At 43.8% G+C, this 26,376-nt stretch overlaps 1 protein-coding gene across 3 annotated transcripts in view; it reads right to left on the reverse strand.

The window, feature by feature from the left end:
- Positions 1-290: 290 nt before the first annotated feature.
- Positions 291-26,376, reverse strand: part of LOC128842505 (protein mono-ADP-ribosyltransferase PARP12-like) — a 39,963-nt gene continuing 13,877 nt past the window's right edge. The window contains exons 3-14 of one of the 3 annotated variants that reach the window (XM_054038563.1): positions 22,293-22,554; positions 22,036-22,167; positions 19,867-19,968; positions 17,697-17,820; positions 15,788-15,956; positions 15,137-15,184; positions 12,156-12,276; positions 10,973-11,069; positions 9,838-9,916; positions 5,633-5,763; positions 4,215-4,366; positions 291-3,475 (exon numbers count right to left, since the gene is read on the reverse strand). In XM_054038563.1, the coding sequence (XP_053894538.1) occupies positions 3,192-3,475; positions 4,215-4,366; positions 5,633-5,763; positions 9,838-9,916; positions 10,973-11,069; positions 12,156-12,276; positions 15,137-15,184; positions 15,788-15,956; positions 17,697-17,820; positions 19,867-19,968; positions 22,036-22,167; positions 22,293-22,554 (1,701 nt within the window). In that variant the 3' untranslated portion in view covers positions 291-3,191. Of the gene's footprint in view, positions 3,476-4,214; positions 4,367-5,632; positions 5,764-7,465; positions 7,881-9,837; positions 9,917-10,972; positions 11,070-12,155; positions 12,277-15,136; positions 15,185-15,787; positions 15,957-17,696; positions 17,821-19,866; positions 19,969-22,035; positions 22,168-22,292; positions 22,555-26,376 lie in introns of those variants that run through there. The other 2 variants (XM_054038572.1, XM_054038583.1) reach the window with 2 other exon arrangements.

Consider the following 26,376-nt stretch of genomic DNA (forward strand, 5'->3'; position numbering starts at 1 on the left):
CTTTTGCATCTTACAAAATGAATCTACACTGCACTGTATTGATAACAATAAAAAATAAATCAGCAATGTAGCGTGTGTGTGTGTGTGTGTGTGTGTGTGTGTGTGTGTGTGTGTAAAATCTATAGCAAAAGAGTTACTTATTGACCAGCCCTTGCCAGAACATTTTCCCCCTTCTGAACAGTGGTTGCTTCCTCTCAATCTTTTGCTTCTTCCATGACTGTCTAAAGCAATTGCTCATAGAAGATAGTGTCCCCAATGCCACATAATTAAACATAAAAGATATCTGACAATCATAATTTGATATTCAATTTATTAAAAGACATTTTGTGATTACAAAGCTCAGTTACACACAACTTCTGTACACAAACTGTTCTGTTTGATGCAGCTGTGTATGTAGAATTATCTGAAGTCTCACTACAGTTGCCCAGATCAAATCAAAGTCCAGAAACACAAAAGTAAAAGCCTGGAATAGCAGTATTAACTGGCTATATTGCCCAATCTGTTTGATTATGGCATAAGCTTACATTACAACATATTACATTTAGGGTGACCAGATGCCCAATAAAATTGGGACTGTCCCGATATTTAGGTGTTTGTCCCGCGTCTTGACCGATGTTTGGTCGGGACACAATTTGTCCTGATATTTCGCCCTCCTGTTTTGTTTTTTGTTCCACCGGCGGGACTCCGCCTTTTTTTTTTTATTTCTTTCCCCTCTGCCAGCGGGACTCCGCTTCCCTCCCTCCCCCCGCCTCTTGCCAGCAGGACCGCCCCCCCAAAAATGTGTCCCGATATTTTCTTCATCCCATCTGGTCACCTTAATTACAATACACATTTAACAAAAGACAAATAGAAATATACACTATGTGAAATGTGGCAGAGTTAACATTTCTTTTGGAACTTTAATGATGAGTAACACAGGAGAAAATGTAAATTTGTCTCTCTCCCCACCCCCACCTTTCTGATGTGTAAAGAGGGCCTGAAAGGTATGTCAAATGTTTCTCCAGCTTTGTTTTTTGCATTATAAATGAAGGTCTTGTGTACTGTAGCTGACTCTGTGGCAATTAGTCTAGTGACATTAATTAATTACAAGAGACAAAAGCTGAGTAATAGAACTGATTTTTATACTCGATCAAATAAGTGTCTAAAAATACTAAACTCCACAGCTTAGTGAACATTTGGGAGAAATTAGTGTTTCAGAATCAACCTCCACCTCTTCACCCTTCAGCTGAGGTGTCAAAGCGCTCAATACACATCTTGGAATGCCTCCAACAAGTCCTCCACCACCAGGGATAACTAGATTCTGTATTTCTGATTTTTTTTTTTTTTTTTTTTTTTAAAAAGGTTGAAAACAAACATTCTTTGATTGTATAAAGGCTTGAGACATTTACTGCATTTTCATTTCCTAGTCTTACATCCTTCTCCCTCAGTGGAAGCTTGTCAATTCCCAGCAGCTCACATAAGCATCTCCAGCCTGGAATTTGTTTAACTCCCATGCCCAGGATGTGGTTACAACTTGACTAAATTCAAAACCAGTTCCCGCCCGCCAAGCCTAGCAAAATGCAATAGTCGTCAAACATGCCACATTATAAACTTCAGTAGTTCTTGCTGTAGCAGTGTTCCCCTCCCACCAGCCAAGGGAGTTTGCAGGGAGTTTGCTCACTCTTGCCAAAATGATTCACCTTTGAGCAGAGCATTTCAGCCCAAAAGGTGAGCTCTTAGAAAGTTAGTAGGGGATGATGGAAATGTGATCTTCATTACCAAAAAACCCCTTGAATGAGAGCTCAACAGACTGCAGATCTGTTATTAAAACATGCTTGGTCACTATTAGGAAAGTTACCCATTGCTGACACAGGGTAATGCTAAACATGGTTTATAAGAAAACGTAGACCAGAAAAATCTGGTAAGACCCAAACCACTTCAGAAGCAATAGTTACAACACTGTTATGACTATGCTTGGCTCATCATTGTCAGCAGTGGGTAATTTTCCTAGCATACAACTGGCCATAGAAAATGAAGATGACATAGTTAATGAGGAACTAACGAGTTCTTGTCGAGTGAGCACGTTCTACTGCACCAGAGTGATGAAGAACATCTTTAAAGACGTTCACTCTACACAAGTCATGTGATGTCCCTGGCACAACGAAAATTACTGTCCATCCTGCATGACAGAAAAACATCAAAGCACCCCAAGACATTACTTCTGTCCTACAGCATTTGCTGGACAAATATCCACATGTGGAAAACGTAATACACTAAAGGCAAGGGTTTCAAGTGAATCTCAACCAAGCCTTTAAATTTATGCATGTAATCATTAGCAACTGAAACAACAAATTCTGGGACATGCCTTTTCCCAGACGGTCCATTGGTATGGTCTACCTCCAGCTTTCCTACCTACAGATCAAGTTGCACAGCAAATCTGCTATAGAGTTGGAAACAGAACCATGGCTGACAGTATTCTGCTCTAACCACTAGGTTGACATTGCTTGTGCAGCAGGAGGAACTCCTCCTTTTGAGACCTTATTCATTACACCAATTTAAAAGAACAGACTTCTTATTTGTCTAGTTACTGATTTTAATCTAAAATATTGACATCGACATACAGTACTCCAAGAACACCACCCTGTCAAATCCACAGTAAACTCATTCACAGGTCTCTTGGAAATGATAGGGTAGGTAAGGGAAAGAGCCACCTCAGTAAAGTCATCAGAGTTGAATGACTCATCATTCGGAGCGCTACAAAATCGAAAAGCCGTAAGCCTACAATCAAGTTGTCAACTATATTAAACTAGAGTTGACAATTTTTCTCTCAGTTGAACATATTTCTCAAGAGAAATCCTTTCTAGTCAGTATTTCCAAAGCTGATTGTTGCTGCACAAAGAAGAATCACACTATTCCACTCCCACATCCCCAATTCTGACCCCTCCTATGTGGGGCTACCCTAAGGTTTACATACTATGAACAAGTGAAAGTCAACAGTTGGATGAAAAAGAGTAATCGCCTAGTGTGCAGGACGTTCCTCCTGCCAACCTCCTTCAAGGAGCAAATTCTTTGGATGTAACAGTTGGAAAGGTGCTCTATTAAAAATGAGAGATGACTATTAGACAATCTAATCCAGGATAGGAAACCCTTAAAAACATGTAAAATTAGGTCTGAATGCTGCAGTGAGCGATACAAACGGCTCTCTCCCTTATTTAAGATACAAAACATTTTTTTTCTTCTTCACTATAGTCTATTATATACTCTGGATAAATCTGATGCTTCTCAAAGACGACAAAAATGGAGGGAACCAGCACATTGTCCACACAGCAGTCGTAAAAGGTGAGCATATCAGCAGCTTTTTGTGGGGGACGAACGTAGGTTGGGTCTCCTCTAACAAAGTCTCCAACTAGAACTCGAGCCACAAACATGGTGTTCCTTTTTGCAGGAGATTGACTATAACAGTGCGCATACTTAGCATCTCTGGCGAAGTAACTTCCTAGCAATGACAAAAAAGGGCACTGTAAGGATACTGGATGTGTATGGTGTACTTTATACATCAGGCACAAAAGAGTTAGCACACCACAATAATTAGGATGTATTTGACTCAAGTTTCAATAAGTGAACTTTCTGTTTAGTGGAGATTTCACACTAGACAGCTAAAGGATTTTGCCATACAACTTCCATTAATTTCAAGAGGAAGTAAAGAGCAGGCTGAATTAGGAAGGAGTGAGATAGAAAGGGAGAGTAAAGAAAAATAGCCTAGGAAGAGTAAGACATTAGATCAACAGGTATAGCACAAGGGGAAAAAATTAATGTTAAGAGTTGAAGAAAAGCCAGCATCATGGAGGGACAAGGAGGAGAGACCTCTTGTCTCCATCTGACAGAGAATTACCATCTTCTTCAACTCCCCCCCTGCTGAGGTGAAGGAGGTAATGGACTGGCAAGTTTCCCTACACTTCCTAGGAATCAAAACATGCCCCTCTCCCCACCCCCCAATATAACAATTCTTTTTCAGCCCCCAAATTAATTCTCTCAACCCCATATCAAATTCTCCACCCATGCAAACCAATTCCTTTCCAGCCTGAAGGAACACTGGAGCTTCCCTCCCATTGCTTCCCCCATGCACAAAAAAACAAATCACTGCAGCTTATAAAGACCAATTACCACTGTAACATCATCACTGGGTACTTTAAAGAAAGTCTGTGATCTCATATACGCAGTCACTTCCTCCTCACCTTTTCCATAGTTTGTTCCATGGACCCCACAGATTCTCCAGTCAAAATTGTGATTGCAGATGGCTTCCAAATGGGAACTGTTGGTTCCATGGAACAGAAGCTTCTCATCTACATCTTTCCCTCCATTTTTCTTCTTCATCTGCTCTTTTTGCCTGATGTGAAAAATATATTTAAAGACACACTATAACATGGATGAGATTTCCAGCCACCTTCTGTATTCCACTGGCAGTCAAATTAGAGTTGCTAGTCTGGGAACGGCAGTGAAAATTACTTGGAAGATGGAAAAAAGAGACAGTAATTTTAAAAGTGTGAACATTTATGTTGTCAAAGCCTCATCTGGATTTTCAGAAATCATTTTACTGTGCAAGTCAGCAACATTGTATCCTGCAGAAAGGGCTCAAAGTTAAGGGGAACAGAGAGACTGGGTTCTTGCCTCCCTACATTTGATAAAAATCTAAAGGGAACGTGGAAAAGGCTACAAGGCAAATGGATTAAGATTAGTTTTGAGGTTGTGTTAAATGCTGTCCATTATTTTCAAGGTCTGTTCTGTTAAAACAAACCATTTCTAGCAAACTCTTTTTTGCTGCTTAGCAATTGTTGTTATTGCTTGGTTAGACTATTAGCTCCATCATTGCCAAACCCAAACTATTTTTGAGGGGGAAATGTTCTCTGTCTATCTAGATAAGGTCTTATATGCTCTCCCCACCCCTAATTGCCACTGCATCAAAGCACTCTTATTAAACGTTTCTGCTGCTGTTCTTAATTGGCCAACTATGCTGTAGATATTTAAAATCCAAAAGGAACTAGAGCACATCAGTAACAAATAACCCAAGCCTCGAGGACTGTAGTTCAATGTAGTTTGGCTGTTTTACACCAGAAGCCCCTAATATGCCTTCAGGAACCTCGCCCCAAGAGGAGTGTGACACATTTGTAAAATACTCATTAAAGAGACACTCTAGATCCACTGCAGCAGACTTATTAAGGGATACAGTCTCCTTTTGAACCTGTGCAAACAGTGAAGACTCCGCTATTGGGGCAATTCAATATTCAGTAAACACAGATGTACTTGCATCCCAATTGTGCGTGCCAGTCCCATCTGTTAATTTTCATGGAGTAGCTACTCCATGCAGAGTCGGCAGCTTTGCCTAGAGCCTCCTTTTCCAGGAGGGGGCGCTAAAGCTCGGCAGCAATAGCACCTCAACAATGAATAGCTAATTAGCCCCAGAAAGGACTGAGGGATATTTCTGAGAGTTCCTTTAAGTAACAGAGCTAAAGTAAGCTTCAGCACCACACTGGGTAACCACCAGAGTTAATGTCAGTCACCAGCTTGTATGTCCAGGAGACAGCCTTGGAAGTTATGAGACTCACTACATTAGTTGTGGCAATAACAAGGGGAATGTAATAAAATAGATACAAACCACTGAAAGACTTGCCAAAGGGAGGGGTTCTGAATCCTCCTTATTCTCTGGATAACATAATTGTTCATTGTCCTTTTAAACAGGGTCTCGATTTCAGTGTATTCAGAGGATGGATTAGTGATCGCCACTGCCTACAAAATACCAAACCACAGCCAAAGGTTACAGAAAGTTTCAACTGGGTGTAAGGGGTGACCACGCTTTCATAGGCAGAGCCAGTGAGACCAAAGGTCGATCTTTTGAGCCTATGTAGTGCTTGAAATCCTATCCACTCACAGAAGAGGAACAGCCCAGATAGTTGCTATGTGAGCTCCCCCATTCTGTTCTGTGCAGCGTACCTCTCTCTTTGGGAAGGACCTCTCAGATGGAGGAGAGATGAATTCAAGTGTTTGTATATGTTCCATACTTCATCTGTTGAGATGGTGACCGGTCAACTATAAACTAGGCTGAGACTACCGACTCCTGTAACACAGGGCTACCACACAGACATGAGTTGGTAACAATTTTTCAGTCACTGCTGCCTAGGGCAAATATGAAATCAAAACTTGAAGTGAAAGACCCCAGTTCCAACGTGTCAACGGTGCATCTTAAAACGGAGCAGTGGCTGCTCTGGGAGGCCTGGTGAAAGCAGCAGCTTTGTCAGCTCTATCATAATCAGAAATGAAAATTCAAACATGTCCATGATTTTGTAAGTTAAATCTGATTGTGCTACATCTAAATCCTATCTGTATACAGTTTACTTTTGTTTACTAGATATTTATATATTGGACAACCTCTGAATGGACAAATCTTTTAAATCAGTTAATGGGATTTTAGAATGATCCAAGCTGCAGTGGCTAGAATTATTTTTTAGATTAAAAAGCCTACCAGTGTGAAAATTGCAACTCAATTTTCTTTTATGCAAAAAACACTTTACAAAGCCATATATAACTTCACAATATAACTCATCAAGATCACGCAAAACACACTTAACGAATTAGAACTTCCTCTAGGCTGAGCCCGGCATATTTCACAACGCAGTAGATCCATATTTTGTGACAAGAGAACTGCTGGACAGTGCAGCAATGTGAATCATGTCACTGTATTCTGGCACCATGCAACCACAATTATTCATTTTGTGCATGTATGAGAATAAAAGCATTTTTGTGGTCATCCAGACTAACAGCATCTTCCATACTGCTTATTCCATGAAGGAATTCACACCCCTTCCTTAGCCTCAGTATTACCCAGAAAGCCTCTTTCGCCCTCCATCATGCTACCATCCCAGGCTTTCCTGGCAGCTCCCCTATTCATGCACCACTCGCTGCTTTGTGCGGTTCACTTGCCCAGTGCTCTCTGCCTTAGAAGTAAGAGAATGGAACTCTCAGTTGCGTCTGGACAACAGAGACCAGAGATACCTGGGAGAAAAACAGCTAAAGCACCGGCCCCCCCACAGCTCCCATTGGCTGGGAACGGGGAATTGCGGCCAATGGGAGCTTCTGGGGAGGTACCCGCAGGCGAGAACAGAGCACAGAGCCCTCTGCCCCCCTCCCCCAGGGGCCGCAGGGACGTGGTGCTGCCCACTTCCGTGAGCGGTGCGGGGCCAGGGCAGGCTGGGAGCCCATCCTGGCCCCACTGCGCGTCGCTGCCACCCTGGAGCCGCACAAGGTAAGCAGCACCGGGCCAGAGCCCGCACCCCAACCCCCTGCCCTGAGCCCCCCTGCCATACTCCATAACCCTTTCTGCCCCCCAACCCCTGCCCTTAGCCCCCTTGTACACCTCACACACCTCCTGCACCCCAACCCCTTGCCCTGACCCTTCTTGCACACCACACCCCCTCCCATACCCTGCACTCTCTCCCCGAACCCTACATTCATGGCCCTGCATGCAATTTCCCCACCTAGATGTAGCCCTCGGGCCAAAAAGTTTGCCCACCCCGATATAGATTATAGATATATAAACTTTTACTTTGCATAGGATTTTTCATGTCTCAAAATGCTTTACAGAATAAATACTGCAATCTCCAATATTATGTGTGAAGGAGGAAGAAAATAGAAGACCTTATACTAAACAGGGAAGACTTTAAAAAAAAAAAAAAAATTATAAAAAAGCATCCTTTCCAGTGTAGCAAGATTTTCCACAATAGTTTGCAAGGCCAATGTCTGAAGTGTAGGAAATTCATCAAGGCTGAGGTGTCAGATGTTGTGAAGGCCACCACAGAGGCATGCAGAATCCCAGCCAATCATGAAACAGTGAAAGCAGAGGATTGCTACTGTGAAAGAAAAGCCTTATGGTCAGAGAGGTAATGATCAATCTCAGATCAATTATGCTTCTACCTGGCCTGCACTTTAAGATGGAAGATGTTAAATAACTGCAAAGTATTATCAATTCTTAAAGTGTCAACTGAGACAAGGTACTTGACTGAAATGCAAGCTGGATTCTTTTAATCTCTCACATCACTAACCACCAGTAATAACATGTTTCTGCCAGTCAAATTCTGTGTGCCTGTGCAACCCCATTGTCTCCAGTGAGCTTAGCACAGGTGTACCTGATTGGACTTTAGGCTGGGATTTGAAAGGGAAAAGTAATTAGGCTCCCAAATCCCATTGGAGTTTAAAGGGAATTTGGCACCTTACCATAGGCTGCTTGGAAAATCCCAGCCTTTGTTAACAATTCCGTTGATAACACACAAGGAGGAATTTCCTAATTCCCCCTCAGTTGCAGTGGCAGGGATAACAGGAGCAAAGACTTATTTTTTGTCACTGATGTCAACTTTACTGCAGGCCCAGATTCTGATTCCCTTACTTGTGTAGAGTAGCACATTACGCCACAAGTTATTCATGGTAAACGAAACCATCCAACATGAATAAGAGGATCCGAATCTGGTCCATACAGCCTAAGGGACAATTGGCATAGAACTGGCATAGTCTGCTCTTAAGTCACTTCCCACTACAGCCTGGGAATATGGGGTGAAGAACTGCAAAGAGTGTGAACATCTGGAAAGCTCTGCTCTCTGGCTATCACCAGCTGGCAGAGTGCCCAAAAACTGCTTTTAGTGCCATGGAGCTCGGGCTACAATAAAAACAGTCTGAGAATCAGGAATCCATAACCAGCTCCTGGATGCCTCCCACTTATTCTGTGCCCAAGTGACTTGGCCAATTTCACATAGGACATCTGTGGCAGAGCTGGTAGCGGAGCCTGCACTTAAACCTTCTCTAAAGGAGGAACTACAAAACCACGGTGTATCCAAGTGCTTGACTCTCGGTCTGTTCCTTAGCCACATAACTATTAGCTAGATGATTCCAGTATTTCTTTTGATCCATCTGTTGAAGCAACATGCAAATACCATCAAAACTGTTGGTAAAAACTCCTAGATGTCCAACAGCTCTGCTCTTACTTGTTAGCTTCATTTCTTAGTGTATATATTATATGTTTAATACTGTATTTGTTTGAAGAGATATGAAAACAGAGGGGCAACTTGACCTAGTAATGACCATACCGTCATCATATGATGGTTCTTTGGTGGCCTATGTGGCAAGAGTTGGTAATCTCAGTCCAGTTCCTATTGAATAGATGTGAACTTCAGGGTACATCTACACTACAATTAAAAACCCATGTTTAACTGCAGTGCAGATGTTCAGGCTCTGGGACCCTCCCACCTCAGAGGGTCCTAGATCCCAGGCTCCAGCCCAAGCCCAAACATCTACACTGCAATTAAACAGTCCCTTAGCCTGAGCCCCGTGAGCCCAAGTCAGATGGCACGAGCCAGCCGTAGGGGTCTACCTGCCATGTAAACATACTGTTTGAAAACCCACCAACTCAACTAGCACCCATATTGGCAATCTCAGGACATTTGAATAACTTTTTAAAAATCTGGCCCAGTCACCTAGAGCAGTGGTCTCCAAACTTTTTTGATCGTGCACTCCTCCTGCCGTGCACCCCCAAGGATCCTCTTGCGCAACCCACTTTGGAGACCACTGACCTAGAGATGCAGATGAAATCAATGAGAGTACAGTGCCTAGTGGGGTTTTCAGAGGTGCCTAGACACCAACCTGCAACCTAAATAGCTTTTAAAATCTGGCCCTTTGTAACTATATTCCCAAATGGCAAATGTTTCACTAGACATGAACATTTTATCATGTTCCTTTGGGCTCAGTGCCTTTCCATCAAAAGAACCTGTATAGGAACAACCCAATCTCACTGGAGCAAAAAGGAGAAAACACAGGTACCTTGTATCCCACGTCAGGCAGTGCTGATTTGTCCCAGTTTCTAGGATAGTTTTGATCTGGAGGATCAGTCACTCTTTGGCTGTTTGCAAACAAAAAGAAAATCAGGAATGAGTCTATGGTACTTCCACTCCTGTCATGAACCTTCTCCCAGACTGACAGGGTCCCCTTGGAATAAGTCTATTTTGGTCACTTCCCCTGTAAGAATTTGACAACACAGATTTAATCTTGCTACTTACTGCAGATTGCCAATTAAATATCATCATGTAACTAGGTTCCCAATAGGAATTAGTCCCGTTTCTGGTGGGCAGCATTTCTTAGGCCTGATCTATACTAGTGATGAAAGTCGATCTAAGTTACGCTACTTAAGCTATGCAAGTATTATAGCTTACATCGACTTAAAGCGGTGTCTACACCATGCTATGTAGACGGGAGCTTCCGCCTCTCATTGAGGTGGATTAATTAAGTCGATAGGAGAGCGCTCTCCCGTTGACGTATCGTGTCTTCACCAGACCCGCTAAATTGACGTCACTGCATCAACTGCAGTGACACCGACTTAGCGTGTAGTGTAGACGAGGCCTTGGTCTCTTACTATGCTTTTGTAAAAGACAAGTTCCACCTCATCAATACTCCCATCTCCTCTTACACCATATGCCACAGGAACAGACAGATTCTTGCTCATGCAGCAGAGAACTGCAGTGTTGCACACTGATTGTGGCACTGCTGCAACTATTTGTAAACCAGCAGCGTGTTATATGATTCCACCACAGCATGCAGTATATTGAGGTGAACAAGAACAGTTGCATTGCAGTACAACCAACCGTTATGGCAATCAGCGAACCAGAATTATCTATGAGAATCAAGAAACTTCCCCATATGCAGCCACAATTCCATACAGAATGCGTCAGTATATAATGCCTGCATCTGTAACTTTCACTCTATGCATCCGAAGAAGTGAGGTTTTTACTCACGAAAGCTTATGCCCAAATAAATCTGTTAGTCTTTAAGGTGCCACCAGACTCCTTGTTGTTTTTGTAGATACAGACTAACACGGCTACCCCCTGATACTTCATTCCATACGGGGCATTTCGTTTTACAGTGAAAAAAAACAAACAAAAATGAATGCATCGTTGAGTACCCTTTCCTCATTTTTTTCACATCTTCCGAGGACACGAACTTTGGTCGCCTGCGGACTTCTCTTTGAGTTTGATAGCGGACATTTTTCTGGACCATTTCTTGAAAGAAAAAAAAAATTATTTTATGTATTTTACACACACACACACACACACACACACACACACACACACACACACAGAGAGGAAAAACAATCATTTGTTGATGGAATGTGGCAGTTGAACTTTTTGTCTGTTTAGCAACCACTGTCTCTGCAGCCCTTTGTTTCAATCTTCTCTGTCCCTTCCCTATGACTCTTACTTGAGCTTACCTATCTTTCCAGAAATCACTTGCTCCTTCCATCTCACTTACGCTCTTTCTTCATAGCATGGAAAATGTTCAAATCTACCAGACAATTCGTGGCTTTACTATGTATTTAAATAAGGGCTCACTCCCTCATCTCCTGTCTTCTGCTCCCATTTAAGGCTGCAGTGAAGTCAACAACTCTGTAGTGGAGTGCTGAAAGAGGTTGACTGACTTTCTGTGCACCCTCTGTAATCCTTCTGCAAAATGGGCATTATAATAATAAGCCACAGGAATGTTGTGAGAAATTCAGAAATAACTGTAAACCATGGAAATCCCCAGACAGAACTACAGATGTGTGATGGGTTACAAGTATTCCCATCGTAGACTTGTCAGAAGCTCAGAATTAAGGCTGCAGGATCTGGCAGAAGAAAAAGCTGCACGTGATGCTCTCAGGCAAACAGAGCCATCTTAAACAAAATCATAAGTAATAATCATAGCAAAAAAAACAACCACCGGCTGGTCAAGTATCATTTCTTTTTTGGTTAGATGAGGCCGTCCACATGTTTACTCTAGAGGGAAAAGCTATCTTTAAAATCTCTCCCTTCCCCCCCACCCTCCCCCCGCCTCATGCACCTAACCCTGCCCAATTTGTCTAATTTGTTCCTTGTCCTGTCATTAATTTGCCCACATACTTATTTACACCTTCTCCCCTTACAACATTCCACCCGGCATATGTGGACTATTTTCCCTTCACCGTAAAACTATCCAGATGGCCCTATTTGCAGCAGTCTCCCTCTGTACACTTCTCCCAGAAAAGTACTGCAACGTAGCATATCAAAGCCACCAGACTAACTATAAACTATAATGCATTGTGTTCAATTGAAATGAAAGGGGAACAGTACCTTTAAAATTGATCTCGTATTGTTGGGCACCAGCCTGAAATTGTAGGAGGTCATTTGGATTTGCCAGAAATAAATTCTCCAAATCATCAGAAGCTAGCGCAGAAGCTCCCTGCAGTCCATCCTATAAAATGGAAATGTGGGGGGAAAATAATGGTTAAACCCATCTGGAAGGACAAAAGATTGCACAATTGCCTTTTTCATTCATTGATAAACAAGAGCCATGATTCTGATCTCTGCTAGTAAAAAAACTGTATTGCTTATATGTCATTAGTGGGCCTGGGCCTACACAGGTAAATAAAGTGACAACTCCCTGGCCACATCTATATCCGGTATAACACAGGATTGAGAGTGGGAAAATATAGTGGGAGGAGTGGAGGTCAACTTTGGAAAACTAACTAAGGAAGCGACTTTGAAGGAAGCACACGGTCAGGAAGTTTGCTCCGGGCATAGAGGAAATTACAGAGTTGATTGTGGGAGAATGAGACTGAGGAAAAATAAATAACCGGATAGTGATACTTAGCACTTACAGTGCTTACCGTTCATAGATCTCAAAAGTGCTGCATAAGAAAGGATGTCATCACCCTACCGCACCCCTCCAAAAAATCTATACAATGAAAAAACCCACCCGGAATAGTTCTGGACATGAGAAATGCCACACTCATCTCCATGAGGCATTATCTTTGAAATGTAATGATGCCACGTCCGATGTTAAACTGAACCATTTCACCATTGATCACTAGCGTCCCACAGACCCCAATTGCTTTCCGTGCCATCTGAAGTGCCAAAAGCCCCACCTGTCCTCTAACCTGCAGCTCCCATTGTCTTCAATTGGAAATGTGCTCTGGAAGTGATACTGGGCCCCTACAAGCTACCTTGTGGAGTTCAAGCTGCTACTGGTTGGGAACAAGCTATGAGAACATTTCTATTCCTGTGCCAGGCTATAGCTGCTTGTGCAGAGATCTCTTTATGATAGATGGAGCTGGCTGGGATACCATAGTTTAGGTTGCTTGAACACTCCATTATAGACCCTTTTTTTCCAGTTGCTTATAACTTTAACTGTTCGGGCTGAACTTTCCCATGCTAGGAGTCTAACGGAGGCTGAACTATTCAAGGTTTAGCAAAAACAGCTCAGCCATTCTGGAAAATTAGATTAGGATGGGGGAAAAAAACATTTTGCCATTATTAATAAACTCTTAAAATCATTTTGTTGAGAAGCTCTACAGCCCTCATTCTTTGGGAGCAGAGACTTGACATTTGGCAGGGTGGGGGACTGCCCTGGATCAGAGAGGTTGTCCTTGTGACAATCCACCTGAATTTGGCCACGTTTATAAGCTTCTGAATACTGCCATTTTTACAAGCTCACATGCGCTGTAGAAGTTTGTAACTAGTTTGGCATCTAATTTCTTCAAACATTCTGTCTGAACAGAGCATGCTCTAACTGAGGACGACAGGGGCTCAAAGGGTTTTCCTGCACACCTTCCTCCCAGATGTCAGGGTCAACTTTGGTGCCAGGCATTTGAACGAGAACAACTTTCTCCTGCACTCTGAATGCTCCGCTGCTGGTGCCCAGGTAGGATGGAGGAAGAGGAAGCAGCCTGAATCACATGCAAAAGGGAAGCAGGAACAGGCTGTGAAGAGCAGAGTGGGCGGGGACAGGTGTGGGAAATATACTAGGGGATGGGCTGAGGGGGACAAGGCAAGAGAGTCTAAAATCACTAGGATACACTCCTTTCCACAATCTGGAACAGAACTCAGGACTCCCAAATCCCAATGTTCCTCTGCTGTCTAGAAAATGCACGTGTAATCTGTTGGCAAAGTAGATCTTTCATCGCCTTCTATAGGGAGGTCCATTTATAAGGCTAACAGCCTACTACTGCTGCCAATTGCTCCATTAGCTCAAGTGGTAGATGTCTGTGCTGGTCCAACCCTGTTGTAGTCTGTAATATGGGGGTGTGTCGGCATCCTCTTGTGGCAGGGGGAACTACACCCACTTGGCTCCCTCCCCCTTATGCTGCCAAACCCAACTCTGCATTTGTCAAGTCCTTATTAAGACCCAATCCCGCCTGGCCACGTCCTCAATAGTCTTTTCCCCCATTAGGATAATGGGACAGCAGAAGTTCCATGGCTTCAGTAGGGGCTAATCAGCCCTAGGTCTCCTGGGTTTGGGAATTTCTTCTCTAAAAATCCCTGGCTGAGGTGGTAGCGGAACCTAAACCAGCTTACTCCACTGGGTTCCAGCTCAGGGACCTGGTTTGGAACAGCGAGAACCAATCCTTCTCAGTCCCATGCTGTTCTCTCAGCCACTTCCTACCTTTGTAATCTTGCCAGCCTCCTGCCCTGTTTATCGCTCTTTGGAGCATTGGTTTGTCTGGCAGCTTCTCACCAGTCTGCTGGAGGGATCATCTCTCTTGCAGCTGCCCCACCCACTTCCCCTGCAGCCCTTTTATCTAGCTGCTTTGGGGCTGCCAATCAGCTCTGGCTAAGCAGGCAGGCAGTTGCTTTGTTAATCCTTTGGCTGATGAACCAGCATGAGGTGTAGAGACCCTATGACAGGCTCAATATGGTTTCATATGAGAAATTTTTCTTTTGTCAATTTGCCTTTTTTTTTTTTTAAATAGGAAATTACATACAGAAAATTACATAAAGAGAACGTTAAGGTTACAAAGCCATATATTAAAATAAATTAGGAAATGCCAGTATAAAGATCAGTGGACACTTGACAATTTTAGTTTTAAGCTCTCTGTCCCTCAGCTCCCCATTTGTAAAATGGGGATAATATCCCTTCATCTCACAGGGGTCTTGTGAAGATTAATTCATTAATGTTACGAAGCATTCACATACTATAGTCATGAGAGCCACAGAAAATCCACAGAGAAAATTTAGACTTCTTTATTAAGTGCCAGGTTTGGACAGTGTACAGTAAATAAAACCTCACCCCACAGATTGAATAAAAATAATATAAATAAATATTGAATAACTACCCCTTCATTGACCACCATCCATCCTGAGCGCTCTCTGAGGCTGAAATCCTATGGGAAAAATAGTATGTGGTCATGTTGTTAAAGACTCTTTCAGTTCATACGTACAAGAGGGCCAAATTACAATTGTACATGCAACTTTCATTCTGGCCTCTCTTAATTTTGGAGTGCTTGCCTTTGCAACCTTAATAATGTTCTCTTTACATAGTTTTCTTCTGTATAATACATAAAAAAGGGAAAAAGCATGCTACTGGAAGGGCATTCTTCATGAATGCCGCATAAATCTTGTATATGATTCCCCATCACTAAGTCTGCTAATGCTTAGATCTCTTAGCCTCTTGGATATGATGCAAGTCTCAGCTATTCTCATGTTATTTTGGGAAAGGGTAGAGAAATTGGTACAAGATTTTATCAGATGCCTTTTTGAGGGGACATCTATAAAAGCTTATAGTGCTTGCTTTGCCAGAAATAAATACCCACCCACAGTCAATCTGGCTTTATTAATTACTAACTAAGCCATGGCACGGGACCCATTGTTTTATAAATCAAAAGCAAATAAACAATATCTACAGGTTACTATATAGCAGAGGAGACTGTATTTGTGACATCCCTCCAGAAGTGGCTAAGAGGGGATGGACGTTACAAGGTGCTCACCTGTTTCCCATATTCAATCCACTGGCCTAGATCATTTTTCCAATACCAAATCCATTTTGTTGTCATTATGAATTTGGAGGGTTTTGTAACCGATGATGGTGTGGAGAGGCGTCGAAGCAAAGCAGAAGAGGAGGTAATTGACCTGAAATTGATGTTCTGATCTGCTACGCTAGAGAGAGAAATTCAGAGAGTTACACCAGTGCTAACTGTGCATACTTATCCTCTTTGATCACCAGTTGAAAGGGCTTCCAAATTTCTACATTATAGGTGGAACTAGTAGCACTGCCTCTAGTTAAGGTTGCTTAAGAAAGGCAGGCAGAAAATTGCCCCACGCAGGCATGCTCTGATTCAGGAGCTTCAGATCCTTGTGACTAGACTCCCCGCAAAAAGAGCTAACACGGTCTATATCTCTAACACAGAGCATGCAAACTACGTGATGCTAGGGGCATCACTGCTGACTTTCTAGAAAGTCTGGGGCTACACCTAATTTATTGATACATGTTTTTTGTAATGAACCACAAATGCACATGATGCTAGTATTTGCTTGTGTCTGTATCCTCCTTGCCAGAAGAGTATAAATTGTGTAGCGTTGGAGTTCACCAGCAATAAAAACCTGCAGTTGATCAGCAGCAGTTGATCAGCATTCTTCTCATGCTGCAGTTATGGAGGGAATGGCCACATTTGAGGACTCTGTAGGCTGCATCTATCCCTCAAGCTGCACTTGGACATGTCGGATTTTAATCCTTGAGACGCTTTGGAATTTGACTTAAAATAAGCCTGGGCTGGCTCAGGCAAAGTGCCTCGAAGTGAGCTTTGCCTGACAAAGATGGATAAAAGCCTCCTGTTCCGGGCTGCCTGAGAACAGGCATTATAAAAACAGAACAGAAATCCTTTGTTCCTGGATAGGCTATGGCCAGAACTCTCAAGCAATCATATCTGGCCACTCCTGAGCTTCAGAGAGCACCAGTGCTCCATGATCAGAGTGATGTGTCAGTCGAAAGTGGAGCTTGCAGAGAAGGAATGAATAGGATAGTGGGTGAATCTAGAGAACACTCCTATTGCGTCTTATATCTATGACTATCTTATCTATGAATAAGATCTACCATCCTTCACAATGGAGAACTTCATAAAAGATTCCTCCAGGCAAGTTCCAAATAATGGTTGTATAGAGGACTGACAGCCATAAAAACAGTCTAGGACAGGGGTTCCCAAACTTGGTTCGCGGCTTGTTCAGGGTAAGCCCCTGGTGGGCCGCGAGACGCTTTGTTTACCTGAGTGGGCCACCACTTCCCACAGCTTCCATTGGCTGGGAACAGCAAACCACGGCCATTGGGAGCTGCGAGTGGCCATACCTGCGGACGCTCAGGTAAACAAAGTATCTCGTGGCCCGCCAGGGGCTTACCCGGAACAAGCTGCAAACCAAGTTTGGGAACCCCTGGTCCAGGAGAAGCTTGGTAATAACTTCAATATGAACTCTATGTTATTAGACACCCAGTCTGTGCACCAAATGCTACATGTTTCATTAGCCGATATAATCTCAATAGCAAGGCAGAACTCCTCTACGGGTTATTCCACTTACCACAAGAACAGGTAAACATTTTCATGAAGCTATCTACTGTCTAACTTCTCTCTCTTTTCCTATGCACGCTCAGACAGTCTCTCTGTATATTCTCAGAGATCCTGTTCAGCAACCATTTATGTTACTGAGAAGTCTCTAGCAAAAGCTTAAGAGGTCAACACACAGCTTTCAGGAGAAAAGTCTTATCTATGGGCATCAAGCATTCATGCCCTAAATTCTCTTGAGGAAAAGAGTTAACCAGAAACTGAGAGATGGACTATCCTTGTGCTACCCCAAAGCTATGTAACTCCTTTACAGAGCTTAGCAAAGAGGTTTTAAGCATTATTATACCTGTCGTTTTTGGGGTCACAATAGGCCTTTTCGACTACCTCCATTCTGGGAAGATCAAGCCAATTGACTCCATCAAACCTCTGCCATCGATAAGGCAGATGATAATGAATCATCCTGCAGTCATCTGCAAAGAGAGCAAACATGATAAGGAGCTCACATAACCTTAGAGCAGACTGATAGCAGGACACTGAAATGAACCAAGAGAGGAGCAGGAATAAGCAGCAAACCCTGCAATGCATTTTTATTATGATCTCTTTGGCCTTCTCCCCTTCCATTTGATTCTGCTTTCCATATACACTGGGGTAAATCAAAAGTTAGTCCACTGAACTCAGAGCTAGATTAGAGTAAAACTGAAGGAAGAGTTGAAACATGCCCTTTCTAACTAGCAAAGCAGCGTAAGCTCTTTGCACTATTGATTTTAAGTCTGAGTCCACACACCTTTCTTTGCTTAGATATTGCCCTGACAACTGACACTGGCACGTGTGACAGCAGTGTTGTTTATCACTGTGTCACGTAGGTCTGACTCCACATTTATCAGCTCAGCCCCAAACACGCAAGAGGAGTAAGCACAGTTTCTCTCACAAGGTTAAGCACGCAGGTTACAGCAGGGAAACCCTGGTGCTATTTTTGGTTTTGTTTCTCCCTCAGTTTCTTAAAAAGAGTTTCAGGACCAGAAAGGTGAACACACTGAAGGCTTGACTGTGCCTTTTAGGCATAGCCCAAAGCACAGGGCAGTATGAACTGCAACACCCAAGGGAAAGCACCAGCAAGAGCGCAGAGTACTAATTCATAGGCAGTCCGCTTGCTCGGCAGGCAAAAGTGTTGGGGCTGGATGGAGCCATAGGCCTTGCCTCTTCCCTGCTCTCTTTGGGCCACCATGTGCCCTCAGTGGAGTAAGGAAAGAGAAGTCCATATGCGTCCCTGAGTGCAGGACGGGCAATACTGCCACGTCCATTATGCAGCCAGAGCAGGAGTGGGGAAAGGTTTATTATTTGTATCACTGTAGTCCCTAGGAGTCCCAGTCATGGACTAGGCCCCTTCTGTGGTAGGCGCTGTACAAACACAGAAGAAAAAGATGTTCCCTGCCCCCAAGAGCCATTATGCCCATCTCTTTATGCCCAGAATCTGAGCCCGAGCAAGGAGAACTCCCCATTCAGCTCTGTCTCCTCTGCATTTACATCAAACCACTAAATTCAATCTCACTCAATCTCACAGAGGCAGCGTGAAAGTCAAGTTCCTTCCTGTAGACAGCGTTTGCATTGGCCTTGAGACACTCCAGAGGGAGTCATGGCTAGTCGTTCTTGGACAGAGCTCATTTCTAGGACATGATGCTGTATGTTGGAAAGCTAAGAAGGGGTCAATCCTTTAAAGGCATAATATTTTAAAAACAAATGCTGGAATCCTATTACCAAGACATGGAGAGGGCTGTCTGACTAACTCTGCATACTAGACAAAGAGCCTTAGTAGAACCATCTTTCACATCTTTCCTGGAGTACGAGTCTGGCACAAACAAAAACATAAGTTCCCAGGCAACTTACTTCAGTATTATACAACTTTAATCAGCAACATCAGTAACAGAAGCAGCTTGACATAACTCAGCTGGTTCATATAAAAGGAACTAGGTGTTGTGCTACTTCAGGCCATATGGTAAAGGGCTTAATGGGAAATGAACATGGCTGTAATCAGACCCTGGTACTGGTCTGCAAGGACTTATGCTTCAAGTCTGACAACAGCATCTTTCTCCGATTTTTATCTTTTAAAAAAATTAACTCACCAAAAGTATTAGGTTTAGCAGCCCTGGAGACTGACTTACTCTAGCCACAGAAACATGCAAGCAATGACAGTGCAAGCTTCCCCCACCTAGGCCCACCAGCATGACTCACCCCTGATTGGGAGAGCCCACCTCTAAGACAGAGGGCGCATCAGTGTTTGTCTATTCAGCCTTTGGCTTTTCCTCTGAAGCTCTTCACAACTGCGACAGCTTTTAGTCCATGGTTTAGACCAACTCACCTTGAAGGCATTAGATATGGGATGGAGAATCATTACCACCACCATTAAGCCAGTGATCCAGATATGAAAGTTTCCATATCCCATTACTAGTAGAGATATGAAGTCTGCACAGGGCAGTTCCTGTTGACATTCAATGGATAACACCATTAGTCAGACTTACCTTTATGTTTGCAGTACCTCCAGATATAGTACAGGCATATCTCATCACATTTTTTAATTCCACTGGTCCCAGAAACATTAATAGAAGGAACAGCTTTGACACCTGTGGGAAAGAACAGTCTAGATCACATCAAACGTATCTCCTCATGCCAAACAACAAAACACCCTGCAACAGAAAAAAATAGACTGTCTTGATTCTCGGTTCTGTCGGAGAGGCAGCAAGGAGCTGGTTGCAGCTTCCTGATTCAGAGCCTGGGCCTGGTGCAAGTAAGGGCTGCCCCACACAGCACTAACTGACACCACTGGCATTAATTTCAGGAACCTGGAAGGGAGGCTTAGTAGTAGTTACTATTTGTAGGAGAGAGAAAGAGCGCGCGCGCGCGAGCGTGCACACATCTGGAACACGGGGCCTGGTGTAAGACCTGAGGCCTGAACCATAGTCAGCAAAGTCAGGCCATATATCAAAGCAGATGTTTACGAGTTCACTGTCCATTACGTGAACTTTGCAATAGTATGGCTAGTGTTGCTAAACCACAGGCACTCCTAAGTAGTACTAGACACTGGGTATTCATGCAAACACATTCCAGAAGGTTAGCACAGGCCTACCTCAACATAGAGTTACGGCATAAACACGCTCCTTGAAGATGGGACAGGGACGCATCGAACTCTCCTAAAATAAGGATGATGGGATAATGGATGGAGAGGTTTTGTTTGAACCAACAGGTACAAGGTGCAGGCTGGTAACGAATCACGTCAGAAGTTTAATACGTAACTTGTTTGTATTGTTGTCAGAGGGGTGTGTGTGTGTGTGTGTGTGTGTGTGTGTGTGTGTGTGTGTGTGTGTGTGTGTGTGTTTCCTTATTCTGTCCCAGCCCTGCACGTAGTCGGTTTAGCCGACCTCAGCAGTACCACCCAGAGAGACCACAGGCTTGGTTCAGTGGCGAAGGCGCTAGGTCACGTTTATTGTCCATGAAGGACAGACCTAGTTCTCTATAGGAGTTACAGGTACACGAACACACGTATGCCCATGACAATGGTACCAGGTCAGTCAGCAGCAGGAGTCTCAGCTGTCCCCTAGGTTGGACAAAGGTGCCCCTCCTATGATTTCTCTTTTATACATGGACACAAACAAGTTACTTATGAATACCCAGTATCTAGTACTTCTTAGGAGTGCCGGTGCTTTAGCAACGCTAGCCATACCATTGCCAAGTACTGGACAGTGAACTCGTAAGCACCTGCTTTGATACATGGCCTGACTTTGCTGCCTGTTCAGGCTGCACGTCTTGCACCAGGATCTCTCTCTCTCTACTACATTATTCATATCCCAGAGCGGGCTTCAACACAACCTCTCAGCTAACAAAGATGTATAACTATATTTTATACTCTACTTGTTGGGGACAAGAGATGGGGGGAACAGAGATCCACAACAGTAAACCATAATGTGAGATGATTTAACTGACATACTAACAAGCTGCCAAACCACCAACAGATGGGCTATAATGAAAATTAAAAACAAAGAAGTCTTCAGCCGTGAGGAAAAAAGGTGGGAAAGGAGAGCAGGACTCTGCAATAGCCTCTACTAGCTCCGCGTAGTTAACAGACCAAAAAGATAAAAAGTAGTTATCTTCGCTCCAATCACTTCTCAGCTCCAGGTGTCGCTCTAGCACTCCACCACCCCACCATGACCCGCATCATAACACAAATGTAAAGCAGCCACTAGACTGGATCCTCCCTGGTTGACTTCAATGGAATCATACTGGTTTACATGAGCTCATGACTTGGCCTTAATGTTCAATGCAAATAAACTGTATTTTTCCCCACCACCATCCTACTACTTATATAATCTATTATTAGTAATTGTTACAAATGAACACGCTCATTCCAGCTAGTGAACTGGAAATTCTATTACTAGCCCTCAGTAGAAGCTTCCTGTACAACAATCACTATTACGTGTATAAAAAGATACTGATGCATATTGCCTAGAAGTGCTCTCCGATGCATGGTCTGTGATAGGGTCTAGCCACTGTCTGATCCATTCTTGTGAGCAGAACTATTGAAGGCAGAGGAGGAAGTGAATGTCAATACCCAGCCTACGCTCAAGAACTAAGGAAATGGAAATTCAGAAAAGATGGTTCAACATACAAACTAAGTGGCACGTATATAGTTTTACCTGGTGGGGTAGGCTCATGTGATGTAGAGGCTGGTGTAATGGAAGTAGGCTTAGGTTCAATTTCTTCTGGATTCCCAGCATTTGCTTTCTTTTTATCTCCACCTGGTGTAGGTCTATCGTGTAGGGGAGGCACTGAAAGCAGAAAAGAATGGTGAAATCCCACAGAGATGTAGGTCAAGAATAGCCTCCAACACATCCAAGGGAGGAGGAGGAAGCATCATTCATGCTACAATTTACACTTGTTTGTTAACACTTACTTCTCCTCCGGCTCACGTCCGTGCTGAACTCGATATGCTTGCAATCACAGATAACCTGGATGTTCTTTGCGACACAAATATTTAATCCTTCTGCTAGCAGCAACTTCAGCACATTGTTGTCCATAATCCTGTGGGATCTGTTGCACTTGGAAAACCTACACTCTCCTCGGAGGAAATGTCGGCAAACATGGAGTTTGTTGCAATTGTCTTGCTGGCTGCAAGTCCCATGCGGTCCTCTACCTTTGTTATAGAATTGGCATACCTGGGGAGGGAGGAAGGAGAAATGTCTAAGAGACTTTTTTTTCCCCTTCCAGTCATTAGGCTTTTCTTAACCCAACCTGCATATGGATTCTGTAATGGACAAGTTGGGAATAAAACAAAACCCATAATCAATTTGATTTTGTAACCTAGGCATATTTCTGGAGTCGAAGGTCACCGAGAACAGACATTTTAAAGAATTTTCATGGATTTCAAAGTCATGTGAGGTTTCCAGAGGGCATGTCAACCTTTCTAACAATGGCACTTTTGGCCACACCAAACTGTTTTTTATATGTTGTTTATTATTTGTGTTGCAGTAGGGCCTAGAAGCCCCAGTCACGGACCAGGCTCCCGTTGTGTTAGATGCTGTGCAAACACAGAACAGAAGATGGCCCCTACCTCACTCAGCTTACAATATGTTGCATAAGAGTATCATTTCCTGAGGCAGGGTCTGTCTTTTTTTCTGTTTGTGCAGCGCCTAGCAGAATGGAGTCCTGTGATCCATGACTAAGGCTCCTCAATGTTACACTAATTAAAAACATGAAATTCTAATCTGCAAAGGCCAAGTGTCCTTTTTGCTCAGATGACTGCATTTTTAACAGGCTTGTTCTACGCTTTTTCTAGGTCTTTCTTAAGTTGGACTGAGAAGTAAATGATCCACACCTTACAAGTCATACACATATGAGGTTGTCTCCCTACTTAACACAGAACGCTATTCGGTCTCTTACCAACATCTAGTAGCAAGATCATTGGATGGGAAAAGTGCTAGAAAATGCCAAGTATGACTAGAGTATGTTCCTGTAAAGCAGCATTTCCCAAACTTGGGACGCCGCTTGTGTAGGGAAAGCCCCTGGCAGGCCGGGCCGGTTTGTTTACCTGCCGCGTCCGCAGGTCCGGCCGATCGCAGCTCCCACTGGACGCGGTTCGCTGCTCCAGGCCAATGGGAGCTGCTGGAAGCGGTGCGAACTGAAGGACGTACTGGCTGCCGCTTCCAGTGGCTCCCATTGGCTTGGAGCAGCAAACCGCGTCCAGTGGGAGCTGCGATCGGCCGGACCTGCGGACACGGCAGGTAAACAAACCGGCCCGGCCTGCCAGGGGCTTTCCCTACACAAGCGGCGTCCCAAGTTTGGGAAACACTGCTGTAAAGAGTTAAATAGTACATCAAATAATTAGAGAGAAAACTAACATTGCCAAAATAAACTAAGAGTACATTTTGAGATGCATTATCCTTGTTTTCTGTCTGCTCACTGAACAGAGGGGGCACTCAATGACTTGGGGCCAGGATACCCACGGCCACGGCTGAAAGCTCTGCTCCTCTGGCAGAATGGAACTTTCCACTCTAAAGGTGAAGCTAGCATTGGGATCACTTGATAATTACCTGTTCTGTTCATTCTCTCTGAAGCACCTGGCACTGGCCACTATCAGAAGACAGGATTCTGGGCTAGATGGACCATTGGTTTGACCCACTATGGCCGTCCTTATGTTCTAGCCTGTGCAGGAGACAAAGTTTTCTTGGAGACCACTCCAAGGCTAAACAATAAAATCCCACAGGATTTTGGAACCATCTTCTGCTCCAACGACAAGACATTTCTACAACACTGCCTCTGTGTACAGAGATTGCAGAAAAAAATCCCCACACAATTTATCCTGAAAGAGGAAGGGGGGGGGGGGAACCAAAAAACAGAAAACATGCGACAGATGCCATTCTTCTTGCTTAACGGCAGAGTGGCCTAATGCAGTGGTGTGCAAACTTTTCCAGGCACCCTCCCCCCTTTACCATTCATGGAATTTGTTGCACCCCCTTCCATTTCTTGTAATCTGAAGTAATCTCTTACTTCTGCACTGCTGCTAGCAGCGAAGCTATCTTCAGAGCTGGCAGGACGAAGAGCAGCAGCTGCTGGCCAGGGCATACGTGCTGTTTGCGGCGCAGGAGGACTATTTTTTTAATCCCGTTCCCATCCCACCCCGCAATACCCACTCTATTTGTATCCCGCTCCTGCTATTACAGCAGTGGGTCCTGTGGGATCCCAGTTTCTTCACTCTCCCCAGAGAACCTCTTGTGGCCCCCCCAAGGGGGGTCAGACCCTCTAATTTGCACAACACTGGCCTGATGGATAGAGCACTGGACTGGGACCCAAGAGACATTCCAGCACTGCCACTGGCCTGCTGGGTGACATTGGGCAAGTCACTTCCCCTCTCGGTGCCCCAGTTTCTCCATCTGTAAAGTGTGGGTAATGATACTTGTACTCCTTTGTAAAGCGCTCTGAGATTTACAGATGAAGAGCACTATAATAAATTATCTAACTCTTATAATTATTAATACACTTTCAGAAGATGCTCAGTGATGTGGGCTATATACAAACCAGAAAAGCTGGAATGATTCACGGATTATTTTTGGAAGCCTGACCAAGACCTGCTCGGTATAGAGAAAGCTGTTATGCTTGGAGTGATACATGTCTGATCTGACTGCCTAAGTACAAAGCTAGAAGACCCTAAGTATTTTCTGTATAGAACGCTCGCTGCTACTGGTTTTTCCTCTCCAGATAGGAGGATCTCTCTTCCCCACCTTCCGCTGCTAGGGGCAACATATTTTTGTGTTTCTGTCACTTTCCCATCTCAGATTCACTTTTGCCCTCTTTAGCAGTTCAACCATCTCACTCCATCCCCTTATTTACTCACAAAACTGCCTCTCTTAGGCTTGGTCTACACTACCCCCCCCCCAATTCGAACTAAGGTACGCAACTTCAGCTACGTGAATAACGTAGCTGAAGTCGAAGTACCTTAGTTCGAACTTACCTTGGTCCACACGTGGCAGGCAGGCTCCCCCGTCGACTCCGCGGTACTCCTCTCGCCGAGCTGGAGTACCGCAGTCGACGGCGGGCACTTCCAGGTTCGACTTATCGCGTCCAGACTAGACGCGATAAGTCGAACCCAGAACTTCGATTTCCAGCCGTCGAACTACCTGGTAAGTGTAGCCAAGGCCTAACATGTCAACCAACCTTTCACAGTACTTTAAAATGACTCCAGCACCAGGCTAACAGACATTCATGCTTTGACAGACATTTATTGAAGCCTCCCATTTTGAAAGAAGTATCCTTAGGATTTTTTCCCTGAAACTTCTGCTAACTGGTTTCAGCTGACAACTAGATTTTAGAATGGATCAACCAGTCTATCACAGCTTAGGGATTCTGGGGGGCTAGTGTCCTCCAGCAGAAACTGACAGACCAGTAAGAAAAGTCTAATGAACTCCAGTGCCAACTAGGGATGTCCTTACACAACGTTGGATTAGATTTTTGTTTTGGCAGATGTGTGTATTCCTCTATAGAACAGGACTGGAATTGTTGAAAAGACTGCAAGTCATGACTATATATGGGAGAAGCTGTGGCTGTATGCAGAGGGGAAACCAGACATCATGCTGGCCTACAGTCTATCCTTCACATGTTGCGATTTCACAAAATTTGTACAAAGTAAATTCATGGCACCAGTTACCACAAGAGGAAAATTGCAGGCAAATCATCTGACAGTCTCCACAGCAAATGCAAACACAGCATCAAGGAGATAAAGTAACCAGGAAATACAAGGGCACATCTCTCACAAAGATGACAAATAAAGCACACATAACAAGTCTCTGGGGACAAATTAAGGTAAAAAAGGATAAAGAACATTAAATCCATGAGACTCACAATCATTCTAGGATTTCAAGCTCATTAATAGTAAATAGACCAGGTGCTGGTATCTTAACTCATTCATAAATGGGTTTGTTGAAAGGTGGGAGTGTGGTTTCTCTTCATGTTTCTGTCCTGGTTGCTGCTTGTTTAATAGATTC

Source organism: Malaclemys terrapin, chromosome 1 (assembly GCF_027887155.1).
Source record: "Malaclemys terrapin pileata isolate rMalTer1 chromosome 1, rMalTer1.hap1, whole genome shotgun sequence".
NCBI lineage: Eukaryota > Metazoa > Chordata > Testudines > Emydidae > Malaclemys > Malaclemys terrapin.